This window comes from Podarcis cretensis (assembly GCF_951804945.1).
Source record: "Podarcis cretensis genome assembly, chromosome: 17".
Lineage (NCBI taxonomy): Eukaryota > Metazoa > Chordata > Lepidosauria > Squamata > Lacertidae > Podarcis > Podarcis cretensis.
The window spans coordinates 41,474,233-41,487,480 of record NC_137187.1 but is presented as its reverse complement, the minus strand read 5'-3'; the positions used below and the strand labels follow the sequence as shown (position 1 = coordinate 41,487,480).

General features: G+C 43.7%; 1 protein-coding gene across 3 annotated transcripts; it reads left to right on the top strand.

The window, feature by feature from the left end:
* Positions 1-134: 134 nt before the first annotated feature.
* On the top strand, positions 135-12,507 carry LOC307206010 (olfactory receptor 1B1-like). Of its 3 annotated transcripts, none has more exons than XM_079958808.1 (2): positions 135-295; positions 10,990-12,507. In XM_079958808.1, the coding sequence occupies exon 2, from the start codon at positions 10,995-10,997 to the stop codon at positions 11,937-11,939; it is 945 nt and encodes a 314-aa protein (XP_079814934.1). In that variant the 5' UTR covers positions 135-295; positions 10,990-10,994; the 3' UTR covers positions 11,940-12,507. The 3 variants fall into 3 exon arrangements, with proteins under 3 accessions (XP_079814934.1, XP_079814935.1, XP_079814936.1); XM_079958809.1 differs by lacking the exon at positions 135-295 and adding an exon at positions 7,118-7,206; XM_079958810.1 differs by lacking the exon at positions 135-295 and adding an exon at positions 10,599-10,782.
* The last annotated feature ends 741 nt before the right edge of the window (positions 12,508-13,248 follow it).

Genomic DNA, 13,248 nt, shown 5'->3' with positions numbered 1-13,248 from the left:
GGAAATGAAGGGACATGTTTTGCACACCGATACTGGCTACATCTGGCTCTAAAACTAATGAACCTGTCATAATCCGGATCCAGGTGCTTTCATAACCAATATCATTTCCCTCATTTATTTTTTTACTAGAAAAATCTTACAAACAGTAGCAACAATACAGTGAGCGTGAATGGTGTTTGATCCTGTTCAACCAATGCAAGATTATTATTACTGAGCACTTGAAAGCTGCCAACATTTCTTCCTGAATGGCCCATAATGGCCCATTAGGAGGGACACAATATCAGATGAGTAAAAGGTAAGGGTAAAGGACCCCTGACAGTTAAGTCCAGTCACGAACCACTCTGGGGTTGCAGCGCTCATCTTCCTTTACTGGCTGAGGCAACAGACGTTTGTCCACAAACGGTTTTTCCGGGTCATGAGGCCAGCATGACTAAGCCACTTCCGATGAAACCAGAGCAGTGCACGGAAACGCTGTTTACCTTCCCGTCAGAGTGGTACCTATTTATCTACTTGCACTTTGACATGATTTCGAGCTGCTAGGTTGGCAGGAGCTGGGACCGAACAATGGGAGCTCACCCTGTTGCGGGGATTCAAACCGCCAACCCTCCGATTGGGAAGCCCAAGGCTCAGTGGTTTAAACCACAGCACCACCTGCATCCCCCTAGCAGATGAGTAGACCATAATAAATCCAGCTGCTGATAAAATGGTATTGAGAGACTTAAATAAAACAGCTCATTTTGATGGCAAAAACAGAAAGCATCTGATTATGAGGCTCCACTGGGTGGGTGAATTTTAAATGTGTATTTATTTAAATGTTTTCCTCAAACTGGAGTGAGGTTTTGCTGAGCTCATAGACGTGTTTCACGGAATGTGAATGGCTTTCAAGCTAGTGCTGGGCCACATTCTGTTCTCTAATTTCTGGAAATGTTATTCCTCTGTGAAAGAGCCTCCCATTTTTCTGTGTTTCTCAGAGTACTTCAGAATTTTGGTGGGTGCAGTGCTTTGAGCACATCTTATCATTGGCCCATGTTTCTTTCCATTAACTGTGAACCACCTTGAGATCGTGTGATGAAGGGTGGTATATAAAGTTTAATGATGATTATGGTGATGTTTCTCCAGCGCTGCACAGGCTCCCTTGGCTGCCTGAACTTTGTGATGTGAAAAGTCCCATGGAAGGAAACTCAGAAGGCTTGTAGAGTGCGCCGGTGAAGTGATTTGTAGAATGAAAGCATTGTAATAATAGAGTGCCCACATATAAGTGCATAAACCCCATATCCGCCCCCTTCTCCCCCAACAGGAAAACCCCCACCTGTACTTTTCACGCTTCTCGGCTAATCGCGTGAGTCTATGCAATCGGGGTGATTCCCCTCTCTCTATTTCTGTGTCTGTGTCACTATCTGAGCCTTGGTGCTGAATTCCTGCTCTCTGTAACTCTCCGTCTCTCTGTGTGTACAAAGGTTGAATTCCTTTGACTAACTGCTTCTCCCCCCTCCTGTGGGAATCCTTCTCCTCCTTCCTCTGGAGGGGCACCAGGCATGCTTTCTCAAGGAGATGCATTTGTGGGTGCAACGCTCTTCCTCCCTCCCTCCCATGCCACAATATTCACAGATGCATCCCCCTCTGCCCCGGTTTCCTGCAGAAGGGTCTTCCAGACTCTCCGAGTGGTCAGGCTCCCTGGGCCCACCTGCGATCCTGCTTACATGTGGCCCACCCTTCGCAACAGCATGGGCACCTGCAGAATGAAGCCCACTCCCCACCCCATGGCCCAGCTCTTCCTCCTGTTTGGTCCCATCTGGAGACCCTGCTCATGGGGACGTTTCCTACCCCAGGGCCTTGCTCCCTAGGGAAGGTTCCTCACTGGGTTGGGCAGGAGGATGGATAGATGAGTCCAAAAATGAAGGCCTTTACTTCTCCTCCTGCTCCTCTAGGGATGACCAATCTGCTTCTGCTCAGCTCGGTTTTGCTGCTTGTCAGAAGGTCCAGTTCTCTGACATCCAGCGCCTGATGAGCTGCATCCAAGGGTTCTAAAGGAGCTTGCGGATGTAATCTCAGAGCCCTTGTCTATGATCTTTGAGAATTCTTGGAGAACAGGTGAGGTCCCTGCAGACCGGGGACAGGTAAATGTCCCCATCTCAAAAGGGGGGGGGGGAGAGGACTGACATAACTACCGACCGATGAGCTTGACATTGATACCAGGAAAGGTCCTAGAACAGATCACTGGTCAACAACAAATTTGTTGTCTGCGTTTTTTCAGTTGATTTAGGACGATTCTGATGCGCTGAATCCAAAAATCACATTGGTTTTGCACAATCAGGTCATGTTTTTGAGCTATGGCCACATGTCATTTTTTTACGTTTTTGTTCACATGTGTGGAGCATTTTAGAAGAAGTTGGTGGGGGTAAAATGCCATGTCGAATAATTGTTTTGATTGGAAATGATTATTTTAATGACAAGAAGTATTCAGGTTCGATAGTTCTGGGTGATTATGTCAAAAAGGGATCAGTTTGAAGTCATAAAACCTCAAAATCTTCCATAAATTGGTGCGGCAAAGCATAAAGTTATTTTGGTATTAAACTTGGTGACCAGGATAAAGCTTGGGCACCACACATGGTGTGCAAGGCATGCACCGAGACTCTACGTGGGTGGACCAATGGCAAGAGGAGTCTGAACTTTGGAATTCCCATGGTTTGGAGGGAGCCGACAAACCATGTCACTGACTGCTACTTCTGCGCTGTTTATGTGACTGGGATCAACAGAAAGAACCGGAGCAGCACGTCGTCCTGTAGCTCATTGTGATGAAATTCCAGTGCCTATCTTCGGAGAACTTCCTGACATTAGTGACGAAGATGCCTCCAGTGTTGAAGGACATCAAGAAGAAGAAGAAGTGGTTCTTGAAGCTGATGCTCCACATCCATTTTCCCAAAAGGAGTTGAATGATCTAGTTTGTGACCTCAGCTTGTCAAAGGACTCTGCCGAACTGTTGGCATCCAGATTGAAGGAAAAAAACCTCCTCTCTGACAGTGCTCGCATCAGCTTCTTCCGCAACAGGCATCAAGAGTACCTCCGTTTTTTCTCGGAAGAGAAGGACTTGGTGTACTGTGCAGATATTGTGCAGCTTCTGCTCAAGCTTGGAATGCCACAGTACGAACCCAAAGATTGGAGACTGTTCACTGACAGCAGCAAGCGATCACTGAAATGTGTTCTGCTACACAGCGGCAACCAGTTTGCCTCCATACCCCTGGCTCACTCGACTACACTGAAGGAGAACTATGAAGCGGTGAAGTATGTGCTGGAGAAAATTGCTTATGATCAGCATAAGTGGTTTATTTGTGTTGACCTGAAGATGGTGAACTTTTTGTTGGGACAACAGTCTGGCTTCACCAAGTACCCATGTTTTCTGTGCATGTGGGATAGTAGGGACTGTGCTCAGCATTACATGAAGAAGGACTGACCTGTGCGGGAGGAATTGGTGCCTTACAAAGAAAGGAACGTCATCAACGACCCTCTGGTGGACAGAGACAGAATACTCTTCCCACCGCTGCACATCAAGCTCGGCTTAATCAAGCAGTTCACCAAGGCTCTGGACAAGGATGGTGACTGCTTCACTTACTTGTGCCAGGCTTTTCCAGGAGAAGTTGAAAGCTGGCATCTTTGACGGTCCTCAGATCCGTCAGCTCATCAGAGATCCAGAGTTCGGAAACTCAATGAATGAAGTGGAACTGGAAGCGTGGAAGGCATTTGTTCTGGTAGTGAAGAACTTTCTGGGCAACAATAAGGCCAGAAACTACGCAGAACTTGTCAACAACATGTTGACTGCTTTCAGAAACCAGGGCTGCAACATGAGCGTCAAGATGCACTACCTATTTTCACATCTGGACCGGTTTCCTGAGAACCTGGGTTCAATGAGTGACGAGCAGGGGGAGAGATTCCATCAGGACATGAAAGAGATGGAGACCAGGTATCAGGGTCGCTGGGACGCAGTCATGATGGCTGACTACTGTTGGACTCTGAAGAGAGACCTCCCTGCCGCTGAGCATTCCAGGAGTTCCAAGAAGTGGAAGTTCAAGCCCTGAAGTTTGAAAAATGGTGAAGCAACATGCAATTTACGTGTACTTACCTTTATCAATGTCCATCATTCAGTTTACGGTAATCAATGTTTCTATCAGGTAATCAATATATGTTGTTGGAAAAACATTTTTTTTCTCTTAAAAACATATTTAGGATGATATGTGTTGACGATATGTGTTGATGATATGATATGTGTTGGTGATATGTCAGCTGATAATGCCACAAAAATGCAATCGATTTTGTCACAAGATCTGATTTTTTTCAAATCAACATAACACAAAAACCTGACCTGATAGAGAGAAACAGATGCCATTTCCTGATTCAGCAGTGCAAAAATACCCTAAATCAGTTATAGAAATCTAGGCAACATTCAAAAAGTAAAAAATTGTTACCCAGTGATTCAACAGTCAGTCTGTGAGTACTTAGAAAAGGATGCTGTGGTTACTAAGACCCATTTTCACATCCCAGTTCTAATTAAACCCAAGCATCCAGCACCCACAGATCTCTAACAAGATTATAAAGAGTGGAACTTGGATGACCTGCATTAAAACTATTTACTACAGTGGCAGGAGACTGCCCATGTGACGAACCCTTTAAGTTTGAGTTTGTTCTGGAGTTAGACAGCAGCATCCCGGAGGACTTCCGGCTTAGCGCCTCCGGTAATGGCTGAATTCCTCTGATCAGGAGGAATTTGCCTCGTGGAAATCTGGGTCTGGCCGCCGCGGCGAAAGCGGAGACCCACTAGAAATCACAGGCGGGTGAAGCCTGTGAACGTGGGATTCGGCAGGCACCTTTTGCGCCTCCCCTACTCACGGGGAAACCCGGTTTCGGGGATCCGGAGCGACGTGGGGTAGCAGCGCGGTGCTTCGAATTGACTGCTTCTTCCACGGAGCGAAGCCGCATAGCTGTTGCCGGAGAGCGCTGACTTTTTCCTGTGGACAATTTGATCTTAAAGCAACTACCCGTGAGTAGAGCTGAGAATTGGATTTTTAAACGTCTTAATTTGGTGCCGAAACGGGGAGGTCTAAAACAGGAAGTCCACCTTCCCCTTTTGTAAATAGATTGAAGCAATGAGGATGCAAGCTGAAGTCTTGGAAAGCCTATTGTAAAGGACTAAATTTCCATCAGTAAAAAATACTAAGCCCCCCTTGGTGGCAGGAGAAGAGGGGGGAAAGTTTTGGACTGAGTATACCTGCAGGAGAGAGCGAACAGAGTTAATATACGACCGCTCCGATCCTGGAAACGGGCTGCCAACATGACTGACCGTGATTAGAACGTTCACTGACAGTTAAATAAGAGGAATACATTGTTTCCATGGTCTCCGTCTGCGTTTAAAAAGGAGTAAAAGTAACAGAAAATTGAAACTAACTTTATTGTTTGAATTGAGTTTAAAAGGACTAATACAAATAGAAACTGTTTCCCTCTAGAGGAACTGTTTCCCTCTAGAGGAAGCTTTTGAAACTGTCACAAGAGTTGAGCTGGGGGAATCTCCAGCTGCAAGATAAAAACCTGTGAGATTCTGGGGACCTTGAATCGGTTAAGAATGTTGACAGAAGAGGCCTTAGTGGATGTATTATGCAAGATAAGTGACTCATTGGAACAGCTTCACAAAAAAGGCGGATGTGGTAACCACCAAAATTGACAATTTGGGACAAAAAGTGAACACCAATATAGAAACTATTCAGAAACTGACACAGGAATCTACTTTGACATGACAAACTGCGGAGAAGGCTAGGGAGAAAGTTATTGCCGTTGAACCTAAAGTAACACAATTGGAGAGAGAGAGAGTCCCAGCCTTACAGATGCAATTTGATGATTAAAAGTTGATGCCTGCTATGATTGAATTTAAATAAAATCAGATTTCAAGGATCAGAGCTCTACCTGAACTGGAGAAGGAAAGTTTGATAGATTTCCTTACACAGGAATTTGATGACTTTTGGGACCGGGACTTGGGTCAAGAAGAGGTTAAAACTGTGAGGGCTCTCGGATTTGGAAGAGGAGGGGAAAAAGAGAAGAACAAAATAAGAGACTGTTGGAAATACCAGAGGAACTTCAAAGAACAACAGTCAAGAGTGGAAATTTTGAAAGATGTCCTGAAATACCTTTCGGATCTTAGATTTAACTACGGAGATTTGGTTGCCCTGTTGGGAAGGAATAAAATCATCTTTAGGTGGGAGCTTCCCCGAGATCTACTCTTTAGCCTCAAAGGAAGGAAAATGAAAATAAGATCAGTGGAAGACAAAGTAAAGTTCATGTATAAATATGAAGAAGACTCGCAGAAGGGACTTGGAAAAGAGTTAAGAGCATCGGACAGAAGATCACCAGGTTGATGGACTATAGGGAATTGGCAGATATGACTGGCAGAATCCAGGACCAGGGAGAAGAGTCGGTGGAAGAAGATTGGAAAAAGTTTAAAGATATAAAAATATTGGAAAAAGTTTAAAGATATAAAAATATTGTAAAATTAATGAGTGTTAGAAAAATGTTGGAAAGGAGCTATATGGCTTTAGTAGAAATGTTACAAGGAATTAAGTACAAATAGATTATTAGAGTATTAAAGGGAAAATAAAGTTAAAATATGTTAAGACAATTATATATTAAAGGGAAAAATAAGGTCAGAATCTGCTAAGATAAATTACAGGACAGAAAACAGAGGAAGATGGAAAGGAATTGCTGAAACAGTTAATTAAAGTGGAATACAAAAAGGGAGGTGTGAGGAGGTCGTTGAAACAAGTAAATGAAAGTTAAGATACTGAACTTATTAGATGTGTTTTAAATTGTGTTTGTTTGGTTTTGTTAATTTAATGTTTGGGGGTTGGTGTTGTGTGGTGTTTTTGTTTTTGCATTGTATTGTTTTGTTTTGTTTAATTCTTTGTCTTTCTTTTACAGTCTTTAAAATGTTAATAAATATTATTTTTAAAAAAAGACAGCAGCACCCCAAGAGCTATTCATACGTCATGTGAAACATCCCCAGGGACCTTCAGTGCTGATTTTTAAATGGATGCCTCCTGGCTTCTTGTTGGCTCTTCCTAACAGATCAGCTGTGTCTGACTTTGACATTGTTCCATTGTGCTTGGTGCTTTGATTTTGTGCCAGAAGATTGATTTTTGGTGTGAAGTTAGGAGCATCAGGATACAGGTAAGCAGGGAGCGCCAAGATGTTTCTGTGGTGCCTCCTTTACTGCTATTTAACATTCACACAGTAGCAACAACAAGCTCTGGAAAGCATTGTCTGTCCAGGTGGATGCGAGGTAAGAAGTTGAATTTCTTAGCCCAGGTCCAAAAGAAGCATGGAAATGCTCTGATGCTGGGGGGCAGAAATGCTATTGTGTACCCGTGAGCAATGTATGTGTGCAGGTGAGTGGGAAAGGAAGGTCAGAATATATCAGTTAAGTTTCGCACTTCTAAATTAGTTGCCTCATTCCCCACTTTAAAACTGATTCTACTTTTGGGGATGCCCCAATGCCACCAACAACCATTTGTTTGGCAAGTTAAGCATGTGGGGTTTCTCAGACACACAGTGTTGTGTATCACAGTGTTGTGCATGAAAATCACTGGATCAAACAGCTAAGTTGTAGAGATCTGACACACACACACATGCAGGTGAGAGAACCTGACAGCTGAGCTTTACTCTCTCTTGTCTCCTCAGGCTGCATCTCCCTGAGCATTTTTTCACCAGCCAGGCTCACTGCCACTATGAAAGTGAGACTGGAAGAAAACCGCTTGGGAGTTGGGAGCACAGATGGTGGGGTCCAGGGCGGGTCAGCGTTACTTCATCCACACAGCCTGTTAGTGTCTCCTTCCACACTTTATATGAGAACACAACCAGTAGGAGTACAAAAAGGCTATATGACTAGGGGGAATAAATATTTTTATATTGTTTTTAACAGCACTTGGCAGTAGACCACAGGGGAAGGGCCACAGATCAGTGGGTTCCAGGTTCAATCCCAGGCTACCTCAGGTGCCAAAATCTCCTTGGAAGCTGTGCACTCTGACAGAGAGAAGAGAGATTTGCTCTTCTACCTTGGACAGCCTTGTTCCCCGTGCCAGAGTGGAGACTAGAGGTGCGTTGGCAGCCGAGGCACGGAGGGACCTGGCTGCTTCCTCCCCTCTCTCTCTCCCTTCCCAGAGTTTCTCCATCTTTTACACAGCTTTCTTAGATCCAAACCTCTAGCCTTTCTTTTCTTTTGAACTCAACATTTTCTTCTCCACAGTCCCTGCCTCCGCATCTTCCAGTGTATTCATCTTCCTTCTGCAGAGCCATGTTGAATGAATGAATGAATTGATTTATTTCGGTCACTGATCAGAGTGCAACATGTACAACAACAGAGAGCATACAAAAATAAATAGATTAAAATTAAGCTCTATGAGTGAATACACAATAAAGAATTCAGATATAAAACATATGTTAAAACCTTAATTACTAATTTAAAATATATTAAGACATTGGGCCTTTAGAGTCATTCAAAGCTTGTCTCCTTAATTTTATAGCAGCAGCACAGAATTTAGCCACTTTTAAGGTAATCTCTGGTTCATTGTCCTCTATTAAGTATTTTAAGTAATAATAATCAGTTCTGCTTGGGGTTTACAGAGAGCCATGTTAGAAACTGAGATTTGAAAGCTAGAAGCTAAACAGCACCTTAAACCTTGGTTATGGCCCAACAATGGAATGTCTAGGCACGCTTTTTTATAACAAGAATACAAAGCTGAAAATGAATCAACTGAAGCTAAAATGCTATGTTCATTTTTCATATGGTTTAGTCCTTCCCCTGCCCACCCCCCTAATATTCTTAAGAGGGTCTCTTCTCCAGTCTTCAGAGAGTAGCTGGAAGTGGAGAGGCAGAAAAAGATCCTTCTTTCCTTCCACTCTGCAGTTTTAATCTGTAATCTTAGGCGCAGTACTGCACCCAGAGCTCAGAAACTGCTTGTGCTAATGAAATTCCCTGTCGCAAAATGTGCCTAGAACAATGGGAATTTCAAACACTGCTGTTAAAATGCAGAGATTAGAGATTAGAATGTTGGACTAGGACTGGGGAGATCAAGGTTCAAATTTCAATTTAGCCATGAGGCTTAGTGAATGATCTTGAACTCATCTCTCAGTCTAACCTACCTCAAAGGGTTGGTGTGAAGGTCAAATGGAGGCTGAGGGGTTGAAAATCATGTACACTATCTTGAGGTCCTTGGAGGGAAGCTGAGATATAATTGTTAATAATAATAATAATAATAATAATAATAATAATAATAATAATAATATTCACAGATATCTCTTACCCTTCTTATTCATGTAACAACCTTCCCTGGAAGCAGGAACTATTCTCAGCCAAGTACAAAATCCCAGAACCTAAATCCATGTTAGAAACATGAGCTCTGGAATATATGAAGTATAATATGCAGGATGGCTTCTGTTAGAACTGCACAGAGTGGCTGGGCAGGGTATGAATAATAAAATCATTATTATTACAGCCACACTGCTACTATTCTGCCTAGTGCATTGTTTCATATTTAATATGGTTTTAAACTGTTGTTATATGTTTTAAGCTACTGAGAGAATATAGTAGCATATAACAGCAGCATATACATTCATTATATATATAAATCTATAGAAAATATTTTACTGTACTTTTCCATCTATAAGTCTAGGTTTTTTATTTAAAAATTAGGTTAAAAATTGGGGCTCGTCTTATACACTGGGCAATCTCCCCCCATTTTCTTAATTTGGAGTTGCCCAAAATAGGGAGCGTCTTATAGGTGGGGGCGTGTTATACATGGAAAAATACAGCATTTGATGCTTGGCTGTTCATATTTGACAGTTGATAAGCAACAATACTTAGTATCTGGGATTATTTGACTGTTGCCATGCAAAATAATAAGAATACAGTGGTACCTCAGGTTACATACGCTTCAGGTTACATACTCCGCTAACCCAGAATAGTGCTTCAGGTTAAGAACTTTGTTTCAGGATGAGAACAGAAATCGTGCTCCGGTGGCACGGCAGCAGCGGGAGGCCCCATTAGCTAAAGTGGTGCTTCAGGTTAAGAACAGTTTCAGGTTAAGTACAGACCTCTGGAACGAATTAAGTACTTCACCCGAGGTACCACTGTATAATAAATGCACTTACAGTTTATTGCATTTGAAATGACTAATATCCAAATCCCAATATTTCTTCAGGGGGATATTAATAGTAGATGTTCAGCTAAGCAATTGTTCTCCAGCCTCCCCTGCAGATTTAGAGGGGATGCTGGCAATGCACAGAGGAGAAAGAGGAAGGGGCAGTTCCATTTCTGCAAAAGGAAGTCATGTATGGATATCACCCTAAAGCCTTTCATTGTCCTCCTGCACTGATAATTGTTACACAACAGTATTCAGTGATGTACTATGTTTTCACAGCTAGCGCAATGGTACCTAGTATCTGACAGCATCTGTGAGCTGATAGTTTTTAAGATCAAACAACACTACAGCACTTTAGAAAGCATTAAAATTTCAGCTGTTGTGATCAGCTTTCAAATTCAAAATCCAAACCTTGAAATTTTCTATGGCAACTAATTCAGCATTTTCTTCTACCTCTAGATGGCCTTGCCTTGTGGTCATAGGTTATGTTATGATGAGAAGTGGAATCTGGCCCATTAGGGCAAATAAGTCACTGCCCTGTGAGCCTCAGCCTACCCCCAGACAACCCCCATTTCCACCTACAACCAGTCCCGGGGTGGCCCTGATGGTCAGCTTCCTTCTTCTCAATCTCAGTTTTGCCCTTGAAAAACATCGCAGAGAGGAAGGTGGGGACAAAAGCTGGATTCATTGGCTCTTGATCCACCTGTTAGCCTCCCTGCTTTCCTCTCTCTTCATCAGTCCCAATGGGTATCAGCCACCACTGGTTTTGAGATCTTCTTGTTCATTCTGACTTGATGATTGGTTCTCTCTGCAGATCCCATGGACTGTGAGAATGGCACAGATGTTGCTGAGTTTGTCCTTCTGGGTTTTTCCTCCCAGCCTGAAGAGCAGCCCTTCTACTTCCTACTCTTTCTGCTGATGTATGGGGCAGGGCTTCTGGGCAACGTCATGATGATCATTCTTATCTCTCTGGATGCCCGACTCCAGAGTCCCATGTACTTCCTGCTGCGTAGCCTCTCCATGGTGGACATGGGCTTCATCTCAGTCACAGTGCCCCAGATGCTGGCTCACATCATCTCCACGTCCAAGACTATCCCTTTCTACTGCTGCATGGCTCAGTTCTTCTTCTTCTATGTTTTTGGTGTGACTGACCTTCTAATGGTGAGTGTCATGGCTCTGGATCGCTATGTTGCAATTTGCAATCCACTGCACTACACCACGGTAATGAACCAGAAGGTCTGTGGACACTTGGTAGCCGGCTGCTGGATTATTTCTACCCTCCACTCCATGCTCCATGCTGGCCTCCTCCTGCGTCTCAGTTACCGTGGAGACAACCACTTGGCCCACTTCTTCTGTGACCACGACCCTTTGCTGCAGCTGTCCTGCTCAGACACCAGCATCAATGAAACAGCCATCTTCTTTGAAGGTGGACTTATCATCCTTGGACCCTTTGTCTTCATTATCCTCACTTATGTCCGCATTGTGGTGGCTGTCATGAGGTTGTCTTCCTCGGGGAGGCGCAAAGCTTTCTCCACCTGTGGCTCCCATCTCACTATGGTGGTGCTCCTCTATGGGGCCATCATTGGTGTCTACTTCCAACCTGCCTCCAGTTACTCAGCTCAAAGAGGAGCAGTCTTTGCTATCATGTACACTGTAATCACCCCAATGTCCAACCCTTACGTCTACAGCCTAAGGAATAAAGATGTGAAAGGGGCCCTTAGACACCTCCTGGGAAAGAGAGTCTTTTCTCAACAGCAACCGTGAGAGTTAACATGTTCCTTCCATTCCCACTGTGTCCACTACCATGGAGGTGGGAAAGTGGATCCCCCCACCCCCTACAGATTATGCAGTCATATGACATTCTGTCACCACCAGTCTGCAGGCCCTTTTGAAGGTGCACTGTCCCTATCACAGCTGATCCTAGTGGAACTCACTGTCAAGACCAGTCAACTGATGGGTGCTGACAGCGAGCCCCACTTGCAAATGAACAGGTGGGAGCTCACTTTATGACCCCATTTTTTCCTTTGGAGCTGCATTCTTACCTGCCCCATCATGTATGACATCATACATGACTTCAGCTGTGGTACAGGTGGGCATGGTTTGAGGGGAAATGGCCTTGTGCGCCGTGTTGGAACCTGTCCTCAGCCTAAGTGCACTATGAATAGGGATGTTGGAAAACTCCAACAAAAACAGAAACAGGAGCAGAAATTCCTGGTGTTTCCCTATTCTTCTCCTGTCTGGAATGGAAATCAGTGCAGCAAATTCAGTAGGTATTTGCTGTTGTTGTTGCTTTCAGTCCTCAGATAATAGATAACTGGTGATGTTGCGTGGTCCCCCCCCCCCCATTTGCATTTCATTTCATTCACATTTAAATGAATGGAATGGTATAATGTGATGACAACAATACATACACATTTTACATAATGAATTGTGCAAATTACTGTATGTAAGCTTCATAATTTGGCTCACTGTCCATTGTGACAAAATTATATGTTTTGTAATTTCAGCACAGCAGACAGCGAGAGAAATGCTGAGAGGGTGGAATGGAAAATGTTGCCTTCCTTAACCATAAGATACTGCATCTGATTCCGAAGTAGATAGCTTAAAGAAGTAAGCTATTGCCTTTCCCCTTGGGTTAGATAACCTTGAAATAGTCCAATGGAGTACTGTATTTACTTCAGAGGAAGGGGAATTTACTAACCTCAGGATTCCTCTGGCATTTTGCCCAAGCTGGAAACCTTCAGTTTCACCCCATACTGTTGCCTTAGATGAAAGAGCTGCTCTTTGCTTCCCAATTGAAAAGGATGGTGATGGTAAAATTACTCCTCATTACTTGGCGCACTGGCTCTCCATGGTGTTGTGATTTGGGTACTGTGGTAATTTGCCACAGGGGTCATCTGTATTCAACTCACCATGAAAATGAAGGCAGCTGTGTATCTGGGCACATCAACACCACCCCTTTCAATCACATAAGTCAATGGTTTTCAACAAGCCATGCAATGAACTTCCACTAGATCAGTTGTTTTCAGCCAGTGTGCTGTGGCACCTTGGGGTGCCTTGAATGATGGTCAGG

Bases quoted from the DNA above. Each gene is read 5' to 3' on its own strand.
- LOC307206010 (XM_079958808.1), top strand. From the start codon at position 10,995: ATGGACTGTGAGAATGGCACAGATGTTGCTGAGTTTGTCCTTCTGGGT.